General features: G+C 41.4%; 1 protein-coding gene across 3 annotated transcripts in view; it reads left to right on the top strand.

Moving 5' to 3' along the window:
- Positions 1–27,124, top strand: part of tanc2a (tetratricopeptide repeat, ankyrin repeat and coiled-coil containing 2a) — a 134,778-nt gene that overhangs the window by 45,775 nt on the left and 61,879 nt on the right. For 2 of the 3 annotated variants that reach the window (XM_058377352.1, XM_058377351.1), the window contains exon 3: positions 14,678–14,777. In XM_058377352.1, the coding sequence (XP_058233335.1) occupies positions 14,711–14,777 (67 nt within the window). In that variant the 5' untranslated portion in view covers positions 14,678–14,710. Of the gene's footprint in view, positions 1–14,677; positions 14,778–22,497; positions 22,706–27,124 lie in introns of those variants that run through there. The other variant, XM_058377353.1, reaches the window with a different exon arrangement.

Raw genomic sequence — 27,124 nt, 5'->3', positions numbered from 1 at the left:
CCTTGATTCTCTGTGTTCAGATAGGAACCTAATCTGACAGGGAAGCCCTCAGGACTCTGATCATAGACCGTCCTGATTTGACTTTTTCTTGCAGACGTTTTCAGTCAGCTCTCAGCAGGAAATGACCGGAGGAGCTTCCTGTCTGGTTCTTAGTATAGTTAAGGATCTTCCTGAAAAAGGTTCTAGTTTGGAGCCTTTTCTGATTAGCAAATAGAGGGACAGAGCTGACGGTTCTAGATTTTACTCTTTTTTGAGTGGGAAGGATGACTGGAGGATGTGTTTGGTTATGTTTCAGCTAGCTTCTTCTGACTAGCACTTAGCTGCTCTTTAGCGTACCTCAGACTGGAGAAACATGTCCTTTTATTCCCAGATCCAGCTCTGAGATGCAGAGGAACATCTCCACATGTCCACTTCCCCTCTGGCATCTTCTTTTCCTGTCTGGTTGGACATTCGCTCTTGGGGCGTGTTATGGTTTCGTAGAAAAAGAGAACAGTAGAAATGCCGCGAGGTCAGAAATGGACGAGTAACTCGGCTCTATTTCTTTGTGGTTTTTCAGCAGATTGAAGTCGTCTGAGCGAGAAGCTCTTTTGGTCATGATGGAGACAGGAAGCTATGAAGAGTTTTTTTTTTGATCTCTTTGTCATGATCATCTTGTTTTTTTGTCTGTGACTGCTTTGTTCTCGTGCTGTGTTTCTTCTCGCTTGGTGTTCTCGTCTCTGTGGGGAACTAGTCTCACTCGTCTCGCTCGCAGAGTCTCGTCTCTTTATCCGTGTGATTAAAAAGAACGATACGACTCGCCGCTGCGAGTATAAAATGAGACGTGTGTAATCTAATCTTCCATGACTCGATACATCCGTGAGAACGTCGCTTTCTTGTTCTTGCGTGTTTCTCCTCAGAATGACTTCATAACCCGAATCCTAGCTTCGTCCCTCGATCCTGCGCTAGCTGTTATGAGCAGATGCTCGCCTCATTCTGTGTTTTTTTTTTTTTTTGTGCTAGCTCTTCTCTAACAGGCTTTTAGCATCAACTATTTGTATCAACTATTACCTTCTAAAGCTAACTCTCTGAACACAAATTAAATAACAAGAAAAATCATTGAGAAAGGTCTTCGTTTAGTTCACATTCTCGCTTTATCGCTAGCTACGTTCTCAGAGTCAATTTGATTAGCAAAGCGAGCTACTACAGTAGGTACATAGATGCGCCAGACACTTCAACGCTCTCTGCTACTTCATTCTTTATTTTTTTATTCTTTATCTACCTCTTTATTTTTATCCATCACATCTCTAAAAATATTTAAGGAGAGGTCTGATGTGACAGGAAGAAGATTTTCTTCCGTCTTTCATCTGTCAAACGTTTTTAGGAAATAAATTATCACACTTTGCTTGCTAGCATGAGCGTAGCATGAGTGTAGCGTGAGACAGAGTGCTAAATGCTGTGTTTTTTTTCTGTTAAGTCATAAACGTAGCTCACCTGATTATTCATTCATTTATGCAATACTTTAGATATTTCACCCAAGCGCTAACAGTTTAGCCGTGTTAATAAGAGGCTACGATATAACTCCAGCTCAACCTGTGAGGAGATCTGAAAGAACGATACCTTATCCTGAATGTTTTTGGAGCACCCCCGGTTCTGGTTTTCCCGACAGGAGTCTCTCCGGCTGGATCCGTTGTTCCCGCATGCACTGCTAGATGAAAAATCTACAAGAAAATAAATAAATAAATAAATAAACGGAGTCAGCTGCGGCAGCACACATGTAAACAGCGTGTGATCAGAATAGCAATTAAACTCCAGGCTTGACGTTAACTCCAGGCTTCACAACTTCAGATGTGATTTAAAGTATATATTTTTGACGTGAAGTTTAAAAGTAGGTGTTAACGAAGGAGGCGGAGCTGTACGTCTGCGCGAGAACCAATCAGATCACATCAGAGAGAAAGCCTGCAACCGGCGGAACAGAGACGTTGCTGCATGTGCGAACGCGACTGCATTCAAATCCAAAACTCTAATTAATGCGCCGCTTGCTGACAGAACGCCGGTTGCCTAGCAACAGCCGATGCGAGGGGTTTCGCAGGAAGTGGTGGAGTTCGAGCTGGTGAGGAGAAAGGAAGAAAAAAATACGACAAAAAGGCTCTCTTTTTTTTACTTTATGATTCATGACACCTTTAGATCTCGTACTGCTTTCGAAATGGATTAGCCACTACATGCTAACAGGAAGCGCTTAGCTGATAAATGCTCTCAAAGCTGAAAGCTACATTGTGTGTTTTTTTTTATTTTGCGTGAAAGAAACCACCAAAGAGCCAGACCATGATGGAGCGTCCCGTTCTCCCTCCCTCCAGCCCATTTCCGTTCATCCCGCTTCTTCTGAGCGTTTCCTGAAGCGATCATGCCGAGTAAATTCCGCGCTCATTCCCCGTTAAAGGTTTCGGCGAGGAGGACAGGAGAGCTAACCTTGGGATTAGTGGAGGACGAGGCTGTGAATCAGGCCGAGCCGCGGTAATTTATTGAAAAGGACAGATAAGGTATTCTGCAGTGCAAGCAGTTTCACACACACACACACACACACACACACACTCGTCTGCCCCGCCATACATCATCTGAGGTACGGTTTCAGGACCATGTGCAGAAAAAAATAACCACAAATGGCTCACAAATCCTCATTAATAATTCATCAGCGGGAGTGAGTGAGATTCAGAGGAATCCGAGCCGCAGAGAGAGAGAGGAAGGGAGAGAGAGAGAGATAGAGAGAGAGAAAGGGAGAGAAAGAGAGAGAGAGAGACTCCTCTGCCGCTGGTGTTATTGTCGGTGACTTCCAGGAATTGTCAGGGATTCTGAGCAGTGAAGTGAAGGCTGCTGCCTCGAGGCAGTTTCCTGTAGTGAAAAACCAAACACTGGATTGAGTTCACTAACAATCCACCATGTAGAGAGAGAGTTATGACATCATGACACTAGGGGACGGGGCTTATCTGATTGACACTGACACAGTCGTCTAATTCAACACTACATCAGGACAGTAACGTGTTGTTGGTTTTTAGAAATCGTGTTCTGAAACCCGATTGGCCGAGATTCCAGAGACCTCCGAGTGCATCAGGACGCCGGAATTCTGTATTAATGCATCAGCAGATAAATCCGTTACACTCCCACGGCTGTTACGCCGTTCAGGAACTGCCTTCAGCTTAGCTTGTCATGTTGCCTAGCAATCAGATGGTACTGTTAACTGAACTGTTTATGGATCATGTCGTGAAGTGTAACGCAGTGAATTGTGTAATCTAGCATATAACTATTTCCCAGTTGGGTCCAGCCGCTCCGGTCAGTTCATGACAAACACGGTTTATTGAGAGGGAGTCGGAGTCGGGATTAGAGTCGGTGTAAGAAGCGGAGTGAAAGCCGGAGTCAAAAAGTGAGTCAGAGCGATATTTGGAGTTGGACTGAGAGTCGGAATTTGAGTCAGAGTAGAGATTCAGAATGAGAGTCGGAGGCGGAATGAGAGTTGGAGTGAAAGTATAAGTGGGAGTCTAAGTGAGAATCGGAGTATGAGTCAGAGTCGGAATGAGAGTTGGAGTTGGAGTGAGAGTCGGAGTCAGAGTCGGAATGAGAGTTGGCGTGAGAGTCAGAATAAGTGTCAGAGTTTGAGTCAGAGTGAGAATCAGAACAAGAGTAGGAGTCGGAATGAGAGTCAGAAGGAGAGTTGGAGTCGGAATGAGAGTCGAAGGTGAGAGTCAGAGTGAGAGTCAGAATGAGAGTCAGAAGGAGAGTTGGAGTCAGAATGGGAGTTGGAATGATAGTCGGAGTAAGAATGAGAGTCAGAGTCAAGGTGAGAGTCAGAATGAGAGTTGGAGTCGGAATGAGAGTCGAGGTGAGAGTCAGAGTGAGAGTCAGATTCGGAATGAGAGTCAGAATGAGAGTTGGAGTCGGAATGAGAGTCGAGGTGAGAGTCAGAGTGAGAGTCAGATTCGGAATGAGAGTCAGAATGAGAGTTGGAGTCGGAATGAGAGTCGAGGTGAGAGTCAGAGTGAGAGTCAGATTTGGAATGAGAGTCAGAATGAGAGTTGGAGTCGGAATGAGAGTCGAGGTGAGAGTCAGAGTGAGAGTCAGATTCGGAATGAGAGTCAGAATGAGAGTTGGAGTCGGAATGAGAGTCGAGGTGAGAGTCAGAGTGAGAGTCAGATTTGGAATGAGAGTCAGAATGAGAGTTGGAGTCGGAATGAGAGTCGAAGCAACTCCAGGTCACTTCAGATCCCAGGCATTGTGGTGTTTATTGAGGGAAAGATCTCAAACCTTTTCATGTGTTTGGATGAAGTTTTAAATCATGGCATCTCGGGTTGCACTGAAACATGTGGAGTCTCAGGAGCTGGAACATCTAAAACACCTCACTGGGAGCAGATACCAGGCTGAGCTAAGCTGGAGGAAGACGAGGATGGAGAGCCTGATTCTCAGAGCTTCAGCATCTCCTTCAAACTGCATCTCCTGTGATCAAGCCCATGTTAGACTCCGGAATTCTTCAGACATGATCTATAGAAGCACCTGCTAACGTCACACCAGGAGAGTCAGTGATCCGGGTCACATCAGTGTGATTGGGTTGATCAGTGACGAGGCTAAGTAGCTAACACATTGAAGGGTAAGCATATTAGTGGCTAATGGCTACCGAATTAGCCAAACGCGCTGCTGAGCTCCAAATTTTATTTCAAGCCCTAGCTGACAAAAAAAAAAAAAATTTAATTATAATTAAAAAGATACAATTAAAGAAATACTCAATAAATAAATAAATAAATACCTAATGAATGAATAAATAAATAAACACTCGACAAGCAAATAAATAAATCTAATAAACTAATAAATAAGTAAATATATAAATTCTCAATAAGTAAACAAATAAAAACCTAATAAATTAATAAATAAATATATACCCAATAAATAAATGCCTAATAAGTTTATAAATATATAATTAAATAAATAATTATCTATCATTAGTGTCTAATTGATAACATTCACTTCAAGATCTGATGGTCATGATGTAATTGAATTTCTTAGGACATTGTTCAAAAATATTGGAACCCAGCAAACAAAACATATAAGCACTTCACTTAATCCTTTTTGTTTTTTTTTCCTATACGTGATATATACGTGACTCACGTCCCAGAGAAACTCTGATAATAATAGAGCTTATTAAAAAAAAACCCATGGTGTTGCTGTGATCAGCCTTTAGGGCCTGTTTTGTCTTTCTCTCTAATAAACGAAGGCAAAAGTAAAAACGATTTGTATGTAAATGCGTCCTCACGCCTCTCGCTTCCTGATTTAGTTTCCCCACAGAAGCGGGAGTTTATCGCTCTCATTAGGGTCTGACAGATCAGCCGTCCACCAGGAAAAGAAGAAAGAAAAGAAAAGAAAAACACAGAATGGCTTTGTCCTTGCAGAATACAGCAGAAATGAGCTCATGCTTTACATTTCCAGAGCTGAAGTAAACCAGCTGTGAGCATGTAATAGAAACCTGAGGAGGGGGCAGAGAGAGAGACATGGACAAACAGGCAGAAAGAGAGAGACAGAGAAAGACAGAAAGAAAGACAGGTAGAGAGAGAGAGAGAGAAAAACAGGTAGAGAGAGAGAGAGAGCAAGTTAGACAGACAGACGGGGCTGAGAGGGAGAGAGAGAGACAGTGGGGGGACAGAGAGAGAGACAGATTGTGGGGCAGAAAATAATGGACCGAAATAAAGAGAGAGAGAGACAGAAAGACAGGGCAGCAAAGAGGAGACAGAGAGGTAATTAAAGGGTAGGGTGGGGGGGCAGAGAGACAGAAAGAAAGAGAGACAGACAGATGGGAGATGGAAGGGCAGAGAGAGAGAGAGCTGTTTTCTGCTAGTGTTCTGCTGGAATCCCTGGCTCTGGAATCCCTGGCTCTTTCAGGGATGTTAGCGTATCCCAGTTTGACCTCTGTAATTTCTCTCCACAGTCACAGCACTGTGTTTTGTCCAGAGCGACTCTCTCACTTCCTTTACTCACAGCATGAAGCACTTCCTCATCAGCACACGCTACTGACTCACTAAACCATGTCACAGCCTGTTAGCATGATGCTAGCATGATAGCAGTCAGCGCTAATCTGTCCTAATCATCCTTCTCTGATCGTCATTGGTGTTTCAGTGGTAACGTCCTGCTTTAATGACCTCACTGACCACACTTCCTGAGCAGCTTGACAGATTTGTGTTGTTTTGCAAAAACTGCTGCTTCATGCTGCTCAGGAGATCACTTCAGCACACGTTGGGCTTGAGTGCGGGTTAGCTTCACTGGATAACATCAAACTTCACCTAATAATGTATGTAACACTTTCATATAAGTGATTACACTTTCTTTATCTTAAATAGGTTAATGTTATAGAAACAATAAACAAACAAAAATAACATTTTTAAAATCTTTAAGCTGGAAATGGTTATTTGGTTGGGTGGTTTGTTGGGTGGTTGATTGGTTGGTTAATTGGTTAGTTGGTTAGGTTTGTTGGTTGGTTAGTTGATTGATTGACTGGTTAGTTGGTTGGTTTGGTTTGTTAGTTTTTTTGGTTGGTTAGTTGATTGACTGGTTAGTTGGTTGGTTTGGTTTGTTAGTTTTTTTGGTTGGTTAGTTGATTGACTGGTTAGTTGGTTGGTTTGGTTTGTTAGTTTTTTTGGTTGGTTAGTTGATTGATTGATTGGTTAGTTGGTTGGTTTGGTTTGTTAGTTTTTTTGGTTGGTTAGTTGATTGATTGACTGGTTAGTTGGTTGGTTTGGTTTGTTAGTTTTTTTGGTTGGTTAGTTGATTGATTGATTGGTTAGTTGGTTGGTTGGTTGGTTGGTTAGCTGTTTGGATGGTTGGTTGGTTGGTTGGTTGGTTAGTTGATTGAGTGATTGATTGTTATTGATTGATTGGTTATTTGAGTTATTGATTGATTGATTGGTTAGTTGGTTGTTTTTTTGGTTAGTTGGTTGGTTGATTGGTGTGATTTTTGGTTAGTTGTTTGGTTGGTTGGTTTGTTAAACTTAGGAGTGTAAAAATTCTACAAAGCTCCTTTGCATTAATAAACAAATCTCCTTTATGATAGAAAATACAGTTACAATGCTTCAGCTGTTTGCTGGACTTTACGTTAAATACACCTGGTCCTGAGCAGCTTTACGGATCTCTGTTGTTTTTGGCAAAAAATTCTAGAGACATGAAACAAATGTTTTCTGTTACATCGAAACAACATTTTTAAAATTGTTTTTAATTTGCTTCAACTTGTTAAAAATTAGGGCTGGGGAAGTTAACGCATTATTATCGCGTTAACTCATTAATTCATTAATGCCGACAAATATTTTATCGCACGTTAACACAGTTTTTATTATTTTGTAAATACTTTAAAAAGTCTGCTGCTCAGTGGCTCTGAATACACATACAGACAAACCACAGGTGACGGGAGGGGTGGGATCTCGTTTCGTGTTGGCTTGGGATAAAGGTGATGACGTGTGTCAACCAATGAGAGCATTTGGGATGAGCGTAAGTGTACTGCAGCGCTGACAGGAATCGGAAAAGAAGTAGAAGCGGCGGATAAACAAACACGCAGGCAGGCAAGCACGCAGTGAGAGAGAGAGCGTTAACTCACGTTAACTCATGACAATCATGCGATTAATCGCGATTAAATATTTTAATCGATTGACAGTCCTATTAAAAATATATTACAATGTTCTGAATAAATGATCTGATCTTCCTGATGTGAAATAAGCCGATCCTCAGCAGGTAAATGGGTTTGCGTTGTTTTGGCAACATTATAGAAATCATAAACAGATGTTAGAATAACCTTCTGCTCAGATCTTTAGCTTAAATAAAAATCTGTAACACTTCTGAAGGAGTGAGCTCATCTTGCACGATAAAACGCTAGGAATTGAGATTTACGTTGTTTCAGCAACGTTATAAAAACATTAGCAGGTGTTATTGAGGAACATTGTGATACTCTGAATGTTCTTTATGGCAAAAACTATTATTAAAAGACTTTTTTATTCTAAACTAAATATTATTAGCTGGAAAGAAGCCCTGGTCAGATTTTTATCTAAATCTAAAACGTTCATTTTGTAATTGAAATTGAACTGGCTTTGAGAAGGTGAAGCTGCAGCAAGCGTCGTGTTCTCTCTCTCTTTCGCTCGCTTGCTCTCTCTCTCTCTCTCTCTCTCTCTCTCTCTCTCTCGTTCTCTCAGCTCTGAGGTCTGGAACCAAAAACATCTTGGTCTGATTTATTCCTTGTCTCCAGCGTGGATCCTCTCAACAATAGTGGATGTGTTCAGAAGGAGACGTTGCTCCCCTCCAGCCAGCCTGTGACCCGAACCCACAGCCATCTTTAAACTTTATCAGACTCACCGCTCCATCTGTTCGCTCGGGGTTCTTCCTAAAGAAGACAGGCAGAAAGAGAGAGAGACAGAACAAACAGAAAGAAAAGTGAAAGGGGGAGAGAGGGTGGACAGAGAGGGAGACAGAGAGAAAGAAAGAAAGAAAGAAAGAGAAAGAAAGAAAGAAAGAAAGAAAGAAAGAAGCGGATAGTTGACTTAGCTAATTGTTCTTTAAGGGTCTTTAGACACTGAAAATAACACAGAACTGTTAAGATGTCAGGAACAGAACACTGTGTGTGTGTGTGTGTGTGTGCGCAGGTGTGTATGTTGGTGTGTGTGTGCACAGTTGTGTGCTTGTGCTAAGAGAGAATTGTTCTGATGTCAGGAACAGAAGACTGTGTGTGTGTGTGTGTGTGTGTGGAGCTGCTACAGAAAACTAATCAACGCCTTTCAGCCAATCAGCATCCAGAACTCCAGTTATTGTTCCAGTTACGAGCCGCTAGCTCTAATGACATGAATCTAATCTGAAAACAGGTTACATACAAGCACAAACTCGTGTGTGTGTGTGTGTGTGTGTGTGTGTGTGTGAGCTCATGCTTGGCCAAAGTACAGATGGAGAGGAAAAAAGCCTTTGATTTATGACTATAAGAAGATGAATAGCCTTGTGTCAGGACAAGGATACACACACACACAGACACACACACACACACACATGTACACAAAAGTTGCATGTTTCTTCTTTTTATAATCACTAATCTGCATCTTTAAAGCCAGTGAGTCAGAGTAACCTGTAACCTGAGCTCAGCTTTAGACACGTGTGTGAGTGTGCTAGAATGTGTGTGTGTGTGTGTGTTGGACTGTGTGCACGTGCTGGTGTGTGTGTGGAGTTGTGTGTGTGTGCGTGTGTGATAGAATGTGCGTGTGCGCATGTGCCGGTGTGTGTCTGTGTGTGTGTTACTTCGCTAGTGTTAGTGTTAATGTGCTTGTGTGTGTGTTAGCCTCTGAGTCCTGCCCCTTCATGTGTGTTAGCCTGTGAGTCCCGCCCCCTCGAGTGTGTTAGCCTCCGAGTCCCGCCCCTTCGTGCTTATCGTCTCCTCAGTTTTATTGTCCGCCTGATGGACGTCTGGAGGCAGGGAGGTGAAAGTGACGCTGAACAAACTTCACAGCAGCAATAATAAAACCTGCTGACCTGCTGAGGCTTGGACTTTCAGCTTTTACTCCCCGTCTTTATAGATCTATACCGTAGATAGATCTGCGTAGATTTTTTTACACTTTAATTAAATACACAGTCAGTCAGCTCTGTTCATGATGGACTTCTTTAACGTTTTAAATCATAACCTTTGTGTGTGTGTGTGTGTGTGTCTCCAGTTTTCCGAAGCTAATTAAACAGACATTTTAAATGCCAGTTTATTTATTTTTTAAAAACATCTTTACCAAGGGTACCAATACTTTTGGAGCTGAACCTATATTACTGTTAATATACCAGTATACTCTCGCAATGCTTTTTTTTCTTTCATGAAAATGTTTCTGCTTTTTTGTTCATATTGCTTATAGCATTTCTGCATTTTATTTTATTTTATATTTTTATATTATTATTTTATTATCTCTGACTGTGACTCCGGTGGATATTTCTCACATCCCATTATTATTATTATTAGTAGTAGAAGTAGTTATATTATTACTTATTATACACAATTTCATTGGTGATAATAATAATCATAATAATTTATCACTTGTAATTAATTATTATAAAATATGTAATTAAAATAATAATAATTTAAAATGTAATACATATAAAATACTAATTATAATAAATGATATATAAAATAGAAAGTAATAATATAATAAACAACAATAATAATGATTGTATGCATCAACGTTGGGGTGCCAAAATTTTTGGTGCTACTTAAAAAAAAAATATATATATATATATATATATATATATATATATATATATATATGTGTAAAAGAAATTAAATAATAAAATAATATCGGTTAAAAGTATCTGAATGATTAGATTAGGATTTCTTGTGAAAATGTTGTTGTTTTTATGTTAAAATAAGATAAAAATGATGGAGTGAAAAGAGCTGCAGAATGAAGTGAAGTGATCTAGCTGGTGTTTTAGTCAGTGAGTGCGAGTACAGTGTGTGGTGTTAAACCATGTTTCAGTGATGTGGTGATTAATCATGCACAGACGGAAGGACGTTAAGCTCCGCCGTGTGTGTGTGTGTGTGTGTGTGTGTGTGAGCAGTAGGTCAGTGCTGTAGATGAAAGGCGTGTGATGCAGCTGCAGGTTTAACGAGAACGTTCGCTCCTCTCTCACGCTGCTCCGGCTCGGCCTGGGGGGTTGGGCTCGCCGTTTCCTGGAAGCCACTGCTAACAGTCAAACAATGGCCATGCAGTGTGTGTGTGTGAGAGAGAGATGGAGATATATAAATGGAAGGAAAAGAGCCAAGTTTGAGAGCAGAGCCACATTTGGTTTACGTTAGACACAGAAAAACAATCTGTGTGTGTGTGTGTGTTCCACGATGCATTGAAACTCAACTTTCATCTCATAAAGCACTGAAAATCTACTTACATTATATACAATCATATACAACCAACTATATATATAGCCACGCCCCCTCCTGCCCCTTCTCAGATCTACAGGTCATAATATCATCATCAGTCTGTGGTCATCACACGGCTTCATATGATTGGACGATGACGTATCACGTAGTGTGGAGCTCTCTCTTCTCTTCTCCTCTCTTCTTCTCTTATCTCTTCTCATGTCATCTCCCTTACTCTCCTCTCTCTCTCTCTCGCTCTCTCTCCTCTCCTCTCTCTCTCTCTCTCTCTCTCTCTCCTCTCTCTCATTACCTCTCCTCTCCTCTCTCTCTCTCTCTCTCTCTCTCTCTCCTCTCTCTCATTACCTCTCCTCTCCTCTCTCTCTCTCTCTCTCTCTCTCTCTCTCTCTCTCTCTCTCTCTCTCTCTCTCCTCTCTCTTTACCTCTCCTCTCTCTCTCTCTCTCTCTCTCTCTCTCGCTCTCTCTCCTCTCCTCTCCTCTCTCTCTCTCTCTCTCTCTCTCATTACCTCTCCTCTCCTCTCTCTCTCTCTCTCTCTCTCTCTCTCTCTCTCCTCCTGGCTTTAGCTGAAGTGTCAGGAGCTGAGCCTCTAAGCAGCCTGCGCTGGATAAAAACTCCCCATAGACCCCGAGGCTGAGAATGAACACACACTGAGTCGATCTGCCAGCCTGCATCCTGCCAGTCCCACATTCCTATAATACTGAGAGCGAGAGAGAGAGAGAGAGAGGAGAGTGAGACAGAGAGATAGTGAGACACAACAAGACAGAGAAAGAGAGACGTACACTTGGAGACAGAGATGGAGTGAGACACAAGGAGAGAAACAGGGAGACACAGAGAAAGAAAGAGACAGACAGATAGAGTGAGAGAGAGAGAGATACGGAGAGACAGAGAGAGAGAGACACACACATAGAGACAGAGAAATAGAGTGAGACACGAAGAGAGAGAGAGAGACAGACAGACAGACATAGAGATATAGAGAGTGAAACAGAAGAAGAGAGAGACAGAGAGAGAGACACATAGAAAGACAGGGGGAGAGACATACACATGGAGAGAGAAAGAGAGTGAATGAGAGAGACACAGAGAGAGAGAGAGAGAGAGAGAGAGAGAGGGAAAGACGCACATGGAGAGAGAAAAAGAGACTAAGGCAGACAGACAGACAGAGAAAGAGAGAGAGAGTTGTTTTATCTCTGAACCCAGATGACTGTGTCCACATTCTCATGTGCTTGTGTTTATTTATTTGTCCATCATCACATGCTTCAGGACAGAGAGACAGAGCACACTGGAATAAACCACGTCACCTCACGGTGTAAACCTACAGTCTGTCCAGAATTTCCTCCTGTCTCACCTTCAGCCCAGACGTCCATGACCACTCGCTCTTCTTCAGCGCTTCAGCTCTGTTAACATCTCACGAGTCAACAAAACGCTGCCACGGCTAATACGGAGCAGATGCTCTCAGCAGGGTGTGGATTCGGGTGGGGTTTCGGGGCGGGGGGGGTGACCCCCATAATTACCATTTTAACCCAGTGATGAAAAATAGAGCAGAAAGATTGTCTGCATTTCCACACACCCCTGCAGCGGACTGTACCATTTCACAACTCTTCTATTACTCACCAGTCTCCGTCCTCATTTCCTGTCTACAGCAATGAGGTTTCCGGAAGAATCTTGGTCTAGGATCAGTGAAGTGTAGTGGAAAGTTCGTGAGAAGAAGTGAGAAGCTTTGGCGATGATGGAGATTATTCCACACGGTACAACGTCCCACAGGGATCTAGTTTAGGTCTAGTTTTATTGTCACTTATCAGAAAAAAATGATCACATCTGATCTACACCTGAGATCCTGACTGGTCTGATGGTTCCTCAGTCCACGTTGAAACGTGGTGGTGGTGGTGGTGGTGGTGGTGGTCGGGGTTGGAGGTGATGGTGGTATCAGCGTTACTCATTGGTGGTTGATTTCTTGGACTAAAGTCTCAGGTGAAGTTGTTGAAGCTTCGTTGGATTTGTTATTGTTGGATTTGTTATTGTTGGATTTGGAAGCTGGAAATGGAATCGTCCACATTTACATTTCTGCCATTATTTAGCAGACGGCCAGATCCCGAGCCACTTACAGTTTTGTACAGCTGAGCAGTTCAGGGTTAAGGGCCTTGCTTAGGGGCCCGGAGGTGGATGCTTTGTGTAGCGGGGATTCAAACTCACAACAAACTTTTGCTTGTTGTTGTACAGTGACAAAAAAGACATTCTATTCTGTTCTGTTCTATTTTATTTTATTCTGTTCTGTTCTATTCTATTCTGATCTGTTCTATTCTATTCTGTTTTATTCTGTTCTGTTCTATTTTATTCTGTTCTATTCTATTCTGATCTGTTCTATTCTATTCTGTTTTATTCTGTTCTATTCTATTCTGATCTGTTCTATTCTATTCTGTTTTATTCTGTTCTATTCTATTCTGATCTGTTCTATTCTATTCTGTTTTATTCTGTTCTGTTCTATTCCCATCAGTAGTACAACACCTGAATGACTAAGCTACCTCACACCACGTCTGGTCAGTACATTACGCTGGACGCTGCTGATGTTTTTCTCACATTTTCTCCTGAAACAGAACTGGTGTTGTGGATGCTGCAGTGAAGCGTCTCCTGGTTCTGTGTGTAAATCAGATTTGATGTATTTGGGAAGAGTTCAGTGTTTAACATCGTGTATGATGTGTGTGTCTGTAGTCTAAAGGAGTCTGGAACGTTTTTTTCCGGTGGTTAATTCATTAATAAAAGTGAATAAAATGAAACGCTTTTAACTGCAGTGTGAATTAATTTACCGCGTTCTCGCATCTTTAGTATCTTTTCCTTTAGCAAAGAAACCTGATCCGTTTTTATCCGGCGACAGACCAACTCTAGAACACAGAGGCGTGTACAGAAACAGCCAGACACCCGTGTGGCACTCGGGAGCTGCCGATCAAAGACTCACACACACACATACGCACACCCATAATTAACATCTTTAAGCCCTGTGTGGCGTAGGTGCTGAAACACTACTGTAACAATCCAGTCTGGAATAACAGCCTGAGCTTTTAAACCGTCTCTCAAACAGTGGGGGAAACGCTAGGCGCTACAGGATCACCTTCTGACTGTTACGTGTTACACAAACCACACCGTATCAATAAAACATTCGTATATACGTGCGCTAGCATCATAGCCGCTGTTTTATACTGTTAACACCTTCCGACCAATCAGAATCCAGAACTCGGCATCAAATGTGTTATTTCATTTAGCTAAAATTGATCAGGATTTGTTTTAATGCTGTATCGATTCTCTCCTAGCGCTAAATGCTAGGAGAGAAGGTTTTCCGCTTTCCAAACAAATCCAATTTTTGTTATTGTTTAAGTTTAGCAGCATGATAGTAACGGAGATGTGACCTCCAGTACAGTGCTCTGTATTATTTCCATCATCTGAGGTCAATTCCCTGAATCAGTGTTTTTTTTGTTTGTTTTCTTGCTCATCTGAGAGAAATGCTCACGTTCCTGACATTTCTGTGTCTTTACGGCGTCTGTATGTCTGAAAAGAGCTAGCAAGCAAAATAACTAGCCTGTGAGGTATCAGCTAGCTTGTGCTAAGGACATTTCCAGTTGCTTAGCAACAGCTTCAGTATACAGTGTTATTCATGTATAAAGCTAGCACGGTTTTTTGACTGCATGGAGATTACAGCTTTGTAACTTTTTGTTCTCTTTTTCTCTCTCTCTCTTTCTGTTTCTCTCTCTCTCTCTCTCTCTCTCTCTCTCTTTCTCTTCGATGTTTCTGGGCTTCGCTACACACAGATCTCCCTGTCGTGAACTCAGCACGGTGCAGCCATGTTCAGGAACAGCTTGAAGGCGCTGCTCAGCGGCGGGAAATCCAACCGCAAGAACCGGAACAGCGGTGAGTGGAGTGTGTGTGTGTCTGTGTGTGTGTGTCTGTGTATGTGTGTGTGTGTCTGTGTCTGTGTGTGTGTCTGTGTGTGTATGTGTGTGTGCGCTAAGCATATGTGTTGTAGTTGAGCGTCAACGTGAACATATAATGCATCACTTCCTGTTAAACTTGACCGACTGACTGACCGACAGTATCTACATCAAGGAGATTAATATACATAAAAAATTCACTTTTATGCTAATAGCTAGTTGTTTATGTTTATTTTCTTGCTAGCAGACAGTGTATATTGCATACAGTTTAGCCTTCATGTCTACTCAGTGTGTGTGTGTGTGTGTGTGTGTGTGTGTGTGTGAGGTCCTGTGCAGATGTGCCGGTTAAGAGTGTGAGCTGTCTACTGCAACATTAGCCACGGTCAGTCGGCCATTTTAATTAGCCCCAGCCAAATTGGACGTAATCTGATAATTTGTTTCTGAGTAGATGTTGTGCACGCCAAGCCCTGTGTGCTGACAGTCCACTGAGAAAAACACACACACCCACTCACACACACACACAGACACACACAGACACGCCCACTCTCACACACACACGCAGCTCTATTGCACTACCAGAAAGACTGCTACCGTTCTTACTGATTTGAGTGTGTGTGTGTGCGCGCGTGTGTGTGGGTGGGTGTGTCTGTGTGTGTCACACAGACCCCTGTTGTGCTTCATGTTTACTTAGAAACCTTTCCCTTCCTTTTATATACATGCTAAATGCAGAGTTGTGGTGTGGCGGTGTGGGTGTATGTGGGTGTGGGTGGGTGTGGGTGTGAGAGAGAGAGAGAGACAGAGAGAGAGAAAGCTTGATCCGACATCTGTGATGTTCACGACAAAATAGCAGGCACTCATTAACAGTTCAGCGGTGTGTGGCATCTGTGGGTGTGGCTGTGTGTGTGTGTGTGTGTGTGTATGTTTACCACGAAGGTGTGTGTACACTGTGTTTTTGTTTGCATCAGCCCATGTCTCTGTATTTATGTCTGGTTGGGTTACTGCAGGGGTGTGTCTGTTTAAACACACACACACACACTCATCTTTGCTCTATGTTGTGTTCATGCCTTTCAGACTCTCTCTCATATTTAAGGCTGAGGACTGAAACTAACACCAGACTGTTCAAACTGAATCCTAATAACAAATTTGACTCTGAATCACTGAATCATGAATCAGTCCAGAAATGTCTTCAGAATCAGTTTTTATAATCAGGACTGCTGCTTATAATGAGCTATTAGAAACATTCTTGGTCTTTATAAGTCAGAGAGCCATCATAATGAATTGGAGACTTTTTAACGAGTCTGAATCTTCACGGTGAGTCGTCATAATGTTTCTGAATCTCCATAATGAGTTTGAATCTTTATAATGAGTCTGAATCTTTATAATGAGTCTGAATATAATGTTTCTGAATCATCATAACGAGTCTGAGTCTTTATAACGAGTCTGAGTCTTTAAAATGAGTTTAAGTCTTTATAACGAGTCTGAATCTGTTTGTTTCTAATGCGTCTGAGTTTTCAGAATGAGTCTGATTTAATAATATTAACTGTATGTACAGTGAGTCATATGGACTTAATCTTCACAGACTTCATAGTCTTCTTCATTACTCTGAGTCTTAACAATAACAGAGTGGCCTGCTCTTCATAATGCATCTAATTTTTGTGAGTCTGAGTCTTTATCAGTGTCCCGGTGTTCATAGCAGATCTGAGGTTTAATGATCAGTCTGTGTGTTCGAGCCATAATTAATCAGTCTTAATAAATGTTAGTTTTTAAAACAAGTCTGAGTATTTATCAGAAGATTTTTTCATATTGTTTGTAATGAGTCTTTGAGGTTTTAGAATGAGGCTGTATTTTCATGTTTAAACCCTGCCGTTACTCTCAATTCACTGAATATTTATTTATTTATTTATTTATTTATTTATTTACTATAGAAATATAGTTCACAAAAAAAAAATGGCCACTGAAACAAGAACATGAATGAATTTTTTTTTTTTTACGGAACATTTTGAGTGAAGCTGCTGCATGAATACAGGTTTCTCAGTGCGGTGCTCGGTGGAGATCCAGGAGACTCCACACTGCACACTTTATCAACCTGGAGTTCAAACAGACGGCTGGGTTAAGTGTCTGGCTAGAGAAGACGTTGCCAGAGCGTCTGTTCCTGTTCAAACTGTTCTGAGTCACAAAAAAAAATGACTGTGCTCGTTTTACAAAAGCTGCACGGCTGCTGGGGAGCCAGAAATCAGATCAGCGCCCGCCGGGCTTTTGTCACGAAGCTGCAGAGCTCAGCGGGCTGGTGGTGGTGGTGGTGTTGGGAGGCAGAGTGAGGAGTGACGGAGATGCTAGGCCAGATGCCCAGACCCAATTCATGGCCTCTTTACCTCATTTTTCTCCCCCAGATGTTGTGTAGCGTTTGAGAAAGCTTCAGCTTTTTCAGCTGATGAGAAGACTCTTTGTGCGTTCTTGTGGTCATCTGTTTTGCATAGCAGCTCCGTTTTTGGCTTTGATCTTGTCCTGGGAATGTTAGACTCCCACTAGCCTTCGGGATCAAACCGAGCTGTCTTCTTAATCTAGTGGCCGATTTCCCTCAGCGCCTCCCCAGACGCAGACGCAAACATGGCTCGCTCGCTGTAATGCGCCAGGCCGTAAATTCGATCCGTGTAGCGAGCAACTTGCTGAGCGTGCAACGGGGATCGTGCTCTGCGTCGGAAAGCACGCGTAGCCACGGCCGATTGATGGTTAGCCTCCAGACCCCTCTGGCTCGGGAGAGGAATTTGGACGTGCTCTGAAGGCAGCCTGTCCTCCGTGTGCCAAAGCTGTCTGCTGAGAATATTTACAGCATGTTGTAATAAAACACTGGGGTTTTAATGAACAAACGCTCAGCTGTGGGGTGCTGCCCCCTGTGTTGCCTCGGTTGTATCTTTAGATCAAAAAACAACATTATTGGACAGACCATGCAACAGAGGACAAGCTTTACTAGGACAGGGGAGGTTACACGGCGCAGTTTCTCCATTACAGTTGAGTTGTTTTATTAGCTTTATGAGAGAGAAAAAAGTGACATTTAATGCAACTCTAAAAGCATGAAAAGTACAACATGGCGTTCTTTACATTTACAGCATTTTGGCAGAAGCCCTTATCCAGAGCAACTTATATTTTAGCTCATTTTATTCAACTGAGCAATTGAGGGTCTAGGGCGTTGCTCCGGGGCCCAGCAGTAGCAGCTTAGTGAAACTGGGATTGAAACTCACAACCTTCTCATCAGTAGGCTAATGCCTTTACTACTGAGCTACAACATCCCCCATTCTTTACTCGATACGTTAAATCTGTAGTTACATTGCTGAGGTATAAATGTGCTAAAATGTCTCAGGATGTGCTCTAACCGGAAAACAAACAAACGAGTGTTTACTTCCGAACTCTTGTCAAGTTTAACTCACATCACTCCTGGTTTATTTTGGCAACACCGAGTCGTATTTTCATGGCCGCACTTTCAGTCCTGCTATAACGGAAGTGCAGCGAAAGGAAATGGATGTTGCCATGGGACGATATCAATAAAACAAGCACCCGAGCGTATGGACGACTCGACATCCAGAAAGCCCAGACACGCTGCTATGCTGATCATTTAAACAGATTTTCATTTCAAAGCCAGAGCTTTCCGCTACCTGACCAAAGGCCATGTCCTTCTCTGGCTGTGTATTAGCGGGGTTAATCCAGCTGCTGTCCGTACCGCGCTCTCTCTCTCCGTGGCCTGATAGATGAGGACGAGCTCCACATGCTAATGAGAGGCTTTTCTCTAGCTGAGCTTCAGGAGTTGTCTCAGGCTTAACACCCAAACCAATCAGTCTCAGCATCGCTGATTATGTAAGACACTGAGGTAAAGCGTATCGGCTTTCGGCTTCCGATCTGAAAATCGTAGACTGTGTGTGTGAAAACACAGATACATTTCTACATTCATTGACGGTTTATTGTTCCAACAGTTCTGAAGTCTGTTAATTCCATAGCCAAAAAAAATCCCTGAAGCATCCAGATGATGGAACAGAACGTGGTATGTTTTAAAAACTGGTGTGTGTATTTCCATAATCTGTGTAGCATGCACCGAATCTCCTCATATGTACAAGTTCATCGTTAAGATGACACAAAAAAGACTTATAAATTTGCATATAATTAGCATAAATTCAAACGCAACACGTCTGAACTTCCCCGAGATCTTCGACTGAACTTGGGGAAATGAAACAGAGGAACCTTGTTAGATTTATAAGCACGTATAAAAGTTATGTAACTTGTGTACACATACAGTACAATTGTGCTTCTAAAGGGCAGGGATTGTTAGTTAAGGTCTTTTTCAGTCCTATTTCAGTGTACTAGCGACAAATACTAGTGATTTTCAGCAATCTACTAAGCAGTGTGAGAAATTCATGGGTTCCTCATGGGTTCTTTGGAGATTCAGTGGTTTTCACTTCCTGATGAAGTCATAGGTGAGGCTCGTATCATTCGGGGAAACACCCGGTCGAGGTTTAATGAACGTTTACGGAAAGTACATGCAGTACAAACACATCTTTTCATTTCTGTCTTAAAAAGCGAAACACCTGAACAAGTTCTTCACCCGTGGATGGATCTAGCTCAGGGCTAAGCGTGGTGGTGGTGTGTGAATATAATACACAGCGAACAGCCAGGCAGATTAGTGTATCCTGAGACTTTTATAGCCGCCACTGAGATTTAAGTGCTTCTATTGTACTTTACTACAAAAGCCAAATCCAGTAAAAGTCCCAGGAGTGAAATGGAACACTGTGATGTTTTTTAAGGCTGTCATCCGAAAAAAAACACAGTGATGAAAGTGAGCTGCTTTTTGCATTCACTGTCATCACCTGTTTTGTGTTCTACAGGAAGATTTCTCTTTCTCTTTTTTTGCTCAGGTTCTTATTCCAAGAAAGTCTGCCCTATTTGTCTTAGATCTCGATGGAGGTGTAGCGCACCACCCTGTGGTTGGCGAAGTGCCAAGTTTGATCCAGTTTAAGATTGGTGAAGGGTTACACAATGCTGGTTATTGGGTAGTTAGCAAACTGCTTCATATGGCTGTTATATACCCTGTAAGGTGATATACCATGTTGTTGTTGTTCTTTTGGCTCCTCTTTGTTCGGGGACGCCACAGCGGATCATCTGGTTCACATATTTTTTTAATAATCACAGGTTTTGCTCCAGATACCCTCCCTGATGCAACTCTACCATTTTATCCGGGCTTAGGACCAGAACTAAGAGTTAATCCTTCAATGGCTGGGGTAGCTCCTTGCCCTGGAATCAGACCCAGGCCATGGCAATGAGAGCACAGGATCCTGTAAGGAATTCTAATCCTTTTCCCCGTGTTCCTGGGATATACTCCACAAACCTGACCAGGCGCAAGAACTTGCCTATGAATGAATAAATTTCTTGGTAGACTCTGTGTAATAATTTGGAGTTGATTGGATAATTAAGGGCTCTGACATCATAAGGTGACCAAACCCAATTTGCATGATCCATGACCTGGAGAAGGAGATGGGAATGAAATCCCAAGCCACTGTCACCTATGATTCAGTTTAACATCCCATCTGTATATGATGTTATGACAGAGTATCCTAAGAAGGTTCTACAAGGAACCATTACTGAGATTCTGAGGCTTAAACAGTTAAGGTTCTGGCTTGTTGATCAGAAGGTTGGGGTTCAAGCCTCAGCACCACCAAGCTGCCAGAGTGTTGGACCCTTGAGCAAGGCCATTAACTTTCTCTACTCCTGGGGACAGACCCTGTGCTTTGACCCTGAATTCCTAACAAGCTGGGAACTGTGTAATGTAGATGTGACAATGGCTTCTTCCTCTTCTTTAAGGCGAAAAAGCTTGGAAGCAGGTAGCAGTTACTTGATGGTGGAAATGTTTAGTAAGTGTGATACATCAACAGGTCTAGATATAGTAGACCTTGACATGCAAATCATTATTGCAAATACTATATAAAAGCTATTTTCTACACAATAAAACACTGTACACAAAATAGGACAAGACCTGCCCACATGCAGGACTTGATTATAGGGTTCTACATAGAACCTTTAAGGAACATCCAAAGAATCATTAAGGGGTCTAGAAAACCGCTCAGCACTGTGGCCCTTATCATTATTACCATCCTTTTAATATCCTTTAATCCTTTAATCCCAGTCCTCTGATGTGCACACTACCCTTCACAAGGTTTTACCCTTCTTGCCCTTGCTGACAAAAGCAAGGTCAGGAACTCCGGGCTAATCAGATACCACAGCAACCCATGAGGGAGACTACAGGCAGCGAGACATCCTTTCCCTCAGGACCAGACCCGTCTTTCTGCTTCTATTATTTAAAAAGATTATCATCATCTTTTCTTTTTTCTCCTCTGTGCCGGGTTTCAGACGGCTTCCGTTTAAACTCGGATTATCACGGACAGCTGCGAAGGAGCCGAGTAGAGCCGAGGGGGAACCTTCTGATTACGTCGATATGTCTGTAATTATAGGCCGACAACTGGGTTTGATGAGGAATAAGAAAGGAGACGTGAGGACATGACCCCGAGTCTGAAAACAAAGAGCTGATAACGTGGGTTCCTGTAAAGTGGAGCGAATCCCACGGGCTGACGCGTGTCACTTAAAAAGAAGATTCCGGCAAGCTCTCAGCAACTCTGCAGAACCAGATGAGATGCTGCTTCTGTGGGTTTTGATGACAGATGTAATCATGTGGACGAAATTCTTTGGAATGTTGACTCACGTTTTCTAAAAGGAGATTGACTTGCTGTTTTGAGTTTTGAAGATATCTTCAGTGTGTTTTTCTTGATTTATTGGTACCTCTGCCACTAGATGTTAGAGGTGTTACCTTTTCAGGTTGTCCATCCGTCCGTCATTAGTGTAATATCTCAAGAGCGTGTAGTTAAATAACTGCAGGATCTACATGGGGATATCACTTTAACCTGCAGATTAAAGAAGATTCTGGAACGGTTTCAAACATGTTCACAGCAAGTTCAAATATCAGAAATTAGCAGCTTTGATTCTATCTTCATTAAACCCTCACACTATTCAACCCGGTCTATGTTCCCGGGATCCACCTTCCCCCCCCCGCGACCAGGATCATGAAGATAAACAGATCACAGGCTAAGCTAGTTTGTTAGCCAGTACTAGCGAGGACCTTGTTGCAGCATGCTAACAGTTTCATTTCAGTGTATCACTAAATTGTACTGAGTGTTTTTCTTCCTGCCAGTGTTTTCCCTGACCTGTTGAAGAGGAAGAAGAAGAAGTTGGAGTGTAATGCGGTAGTGAAAGCGGTTTTGCATAGCAAACCATCTGACCCTTGTGTGTGACTTGGAGAGAATGTGCTTGATCAGTGCTGCACTTTTTAGAGCTGAGCCACACAACACACTGCTCTGTTTTCAATGCCGTGTCATCATTTGAGAAGCAGATACACAGCGTTGGGAAAACATGGCACTGCGCTTTTTAATGCGTGTGTGTGTGTGTGTGACATATCCTGAAATGCTATGTTCTTCCCTCTCTTTGGAAGTGAATCAGAGGGAAGTGGGTGGACCGCATGCAGGACAGGTTATGAGGTTGTGCGTAGGGGGCGAGGGACGAGGGAGGGAGAGAGAGAGAGAGAGAGAGAGAGAGAGAGCTGAATAGCTGTTATCGTGTGGGAGAAAATGAGTGGAAGGAGGGCTGCGTCTGTCCGCCTCACTCCTGCACAAGGCGAGAGAGAGAGAGCGAGAGAGAGAGAGTGGTGCTGGAATCTGGACGTCCTCGTCGTCACTGCAGACCGGACAGACCTCTTCTCTCGTTTTGCTGTCGCTCGGTGATCTGTCGTTCCCTCCGCTGCTCATCTATCCTTTCTTCTATCTGTCAGTCATGGTGCCTCGGCTCAGCGTGGCTCACACACGTCATCACCACACAGAGGTGAGTCTCGGAATCTGGTCAGCGATATAAAAGGCACGTAATGGAGCGTAGGCCGTGTGGGCTTTATCTCAGCTGGTGGGTTTGAGAGTTGAAGGTGAACTAAGTTTAGCTGAATCCAGTGGCTTCTGAGGACAGTGTTTCTGGATGCTGTGCGATATTTAGAACTACAGAGTGAACCAACAAGTGAAAGAACATGAAAGAAAACTGAATGAGGAAAGCAAACAAGTGAGGGAAAGATAACAAACGAGTGAGGGAAAGATAATGAATTGAGTGAGGGAAAGATAACGAATGAGTGAGGGAACGATAACAAACGAGTAAGGGAAAGATAATGAATGAGTGAGGGAAAGATAACGAACAAGTGAGGGAAAGATAAACAGGGACTGCAACAAACAAGCGAGAGAAAGCAAGCTGGGGAGTGACGGGATAACTGGCTAGTGAGTGAAAGATAACTAGTTCATGAGTGCAGTACCTAGTGAAAGATAACCTGTACATAAAAGCAGGGCTAGTTAGATAACTAGTTAGTGAAAGCAAAGTAATAAACAGACGTAACTAAACATATCAGGACTCCAGATTCTGCATGTGTGACGTAGCATGCTAGGACTCTTGCCTAGAGAGCTGCCAGCATGCTCATTAGCATATTAGGCCACGCCCACATGTACTAACCTCATATTTTTGCTGTTCAATCATTTCATACAAACATTAAAGTCTACTAATTACACCGGAGTATTAGAGAGAGAGTCTCTGATCTCACGTGTGTGTGTGTGTGTGTGTGTGTGTGTTTAGTTCTCCGTTGGTGTTACTGCTTTATTGCTGGTGAGTCACTCCTTCATCCAGCAACTTATTAATGAGGATCTAAAAGCTCTGTGGCTTTAAAAAACATTCAAACCCTGACGAGAAATGAACACACACACATAATGACACAAACACACACACACCCACAAATATCTGCATACATATGCTAGCACCCTGGAAGCTCCCACGCGTAGTCAGCTGCTTGCTCACGCAAAGTTAACACACACTTACACTAATATGAACGAATACACACACACACACACACATCCTGAGTCATATACACACACACACACAGTAGTTATACACACACACACACAGATGCTCACACATCCCTCTACTTTCTCATCCCTCCCTGTCAGCGTTTCTCGCCCACTCTTTGGTCTCAGTGGAGTGATAGAGGCAGAGAGAGAGTGGAGTGGGTTCAGGTTGGGGTGTGTGTGTGTATGTGTGTGTGTGTGTGTGTGTGTGCACCGCCCCCTCTTTCATGCTTCATCAGTAAAGTGTTCACCAAAAGAGTGAAAACTTTTTCACTCTCCTATCATCTGAAGGGTAGATTTTTGGTTTTATGATATATGCAAATTTATGTAGATTTAATTACACAACGCCTCATTTGCATAACTAAATGTCAGTTTTGTTAGCTGTGGAGATTGAAGGCAAAACATGACATAACATCAGCAACACATAACTAGACAATTAATCAACTCCAGCTGACGCCTAATTAACTTACAAGTTTTTTCAATCGTATTTATAGTTTAAATAAAGATCGTCTCTTTATGCAAATGAGGCCTCGTCCAAATGAATATTCATGAACCGAAGTTGAATCACAGTGAAGTCTTGGTCTAGAAAAAGTGTTTAAAATCTTTTTTTAAAGATATTTATGTAAAAATAAAACAAAACAATAAAAAAAAAATTGTCTACGTATTTAAAATATTTTGTATTATTTATGTAAAATAAAACAAAATCAATAATTAATAAAATAAAAAATGTTTCAATTTATATTTGTACATGTTTAAAATTAATTAAAATATGTAAAATTAAAAAATAAATACTCTTATAAAGGGTATTAAATATTTGATATGTAAAGGTGTTTTTTAAAAATATAATTTAGCTTTTTTTTCATTTTATTTATTATTATTATTTTTATTATTATTATGTTTTTTTTCTTTCATTCTTTGCCTTTTTGTTCATGTCATTTATAGTAGTAACATTTCTGCTTCCTCTTCATTTATTTATTTATTTATATTTTTATTTATTAATTTTCTATCTCTGCATGAGACTCCAGTGGATATTTCTCACATCCCAGTATTATTATTGTTATTATTAGTAGTAGTAGTTTGTTAGTTAAACTTACTGTGTATACACTGAGATGTATATCATGTATATATTAAATCAGGACAAGGCCACACCCCCTTTTAAAGGACGGACAGAGACAGAGAAAGCAATGTAATTTGCAATGTACATTTTTCTGTAATGGACAGGTGTGTGTGTGTGTGTGTGTGTGTGTGTGTGTGTGTGTGTGGTATCAGACTCTAACATTCACTCAATATCATATAGAGAGGTGTGTGATGATGGTGTGAGCGTTTCCAGAGTCTCTCTGTCTCTCTCTGTCTCTCTCTCTCTGTCTGTCTCTCTCTCTCTCTCTCACTCTCTCTCTCATGACATTGTGGTCATGTTCTGCAGACACAGCCTTATTAGGAGATTTATCATGTCAAGGTGGATGAACATCAGGTCCCTCAGGGATGAATGAGGCTCAGAGGCTTTTACAAGCAGCACACGCTAATACAAACCTACACACATACACACAAACACACATACACACAAACACACACACACATACACACACACCAAGTACTATAATACTCCATAATCATACTGCAGTAATACTCTAACTACCTCTTATATACTGACACAGGGCTCTCTGCACATCTGTATAGTATTTTACAATATACACATCTGTATAATACTCTAATACAATATAAACACCTGTATAATACTCTAGTACAATATACACATCTGTATAATACTCAAGTACAATATACACATCTGTATAATACTCTAGAACAGTATACACATCTGTATAATACTCTAAAACAGTGTACACATCTGTATAATACTCTAAGACAGTGCACACATCTGTATAATACTCTAAGACAGTGTACACATCTGTATAATACTCTAATAAAATATATACCTATGTATAATACTCTGACAGTGTACACATCTATATAATACTCCAAGACAGTGTACACATCTATATAATACTCTAAAACAGTGTACACATCTGTATAATACTCCAAGACAGTGTACACATCTATATAATACTCTAAAACAGTGTACACATCTGTATAATACTCCAAGACAGTGTACACATCTGTATAATACTCTAAAACAGTGTACACATCTGTATAATACTCCAAGACAGTGTACACATCTGTATAATACTCTAAAACAGTGTACACATCTATATAATACTCCAAGACAGTGTACACATCTGTATAATACTCCAAGACAGTGTACACATCTGTATAATACTCCAAGACAGTGTACACATCTATATAATACTCCAAGACAGTGTACACATCTGTATAATACTCTAAAACAGTGTACACATCTGTATAATACTCCAAGACAGTGTACACATCTGTATAATACTCTAAAACAGTGTACACATCTATATAATACTCCAAGACAGTGTACACATCTGTATAATACTCCAAGACAGTGTACACATCTGTATAATACTCTAAAACAGTGTACACATCTATATAATACTCCAAGACAGTGTACACATCTGTATAATACTCTAAGACAGTGTACACATCTATATAATACTCCAAGACAGTGTACACATCTATATAATACTCCAAGACAGTGTACACATCTGTATAATACTCCAAGACAGTGTACACATCTGTATAATACTCCAAGACAGTGTACACATCTGTATAATACTCTAAGACAGTGTACACATCTGTATAATACTCTAAAACAGTGTACACATCTGTATAATACTCCAAGACAGTGTACACATCTGTATAATACTCTAAAACAGTGTACACATCTATATAATACTCCAAGACAGTGTACACATCTGTATAATACTCCAAGACAGTGTACACATCTGTATAATACTCCAAGACAGTGTACACATCTATATAATACTCCAAGACAGTGTACACATCTGTATAATACTCTAAAACAGTGTACACATCTGTATAATACTCCAAGACAGTGTACACATCTGTATAATACTCTAAAACAGTGTACACATCTATATAATACTCCAAGACAGTGTACACATCTGTATAATACTCCAAGACAGTGTACACATCTGTATAATACTCTAAAACAGTGTACACATCTATATAATACTCCAAGACAGTGTACACATCTGTATAATACTCTAAGACAGTGTACACATCTATATAATACTCCAAGACAGTGTACACATCTATATAATACTCCAAGACAGTGTACACATCTGTATAATACTCCAAGACAGTGTACACATCTGTATAATACTCCAAGACAGTGTACACATCTGTATAATACTCTAAGACAGTGTACACATCTGTATAATACTCTAAAACAGTGTACACATCTGTATAATACTCCAAGACAGTGTAC

The sequence above is a fragment of the Hemibagrus wyckioides genome, linkage group LG24 (genome assembly GCF_019097595.1).
Source record: "Hemibagrus wyckioides isolate EC202008001 linkage group LG24, SWU_Hwy_1.0, whole genome shotgun sequence".
In the NCBI taxonomy this organism is placed as follows: domain Eukaryota; kingdom Metazoa; phylum Chordata; class Actinopteri; order Siluriformes; family Bagridae; genus Hemibagrus; species Hemibagrus wyckioides.
This window is presented reverse-complemented; position numbering and strand designations above follow the sequence as displayed.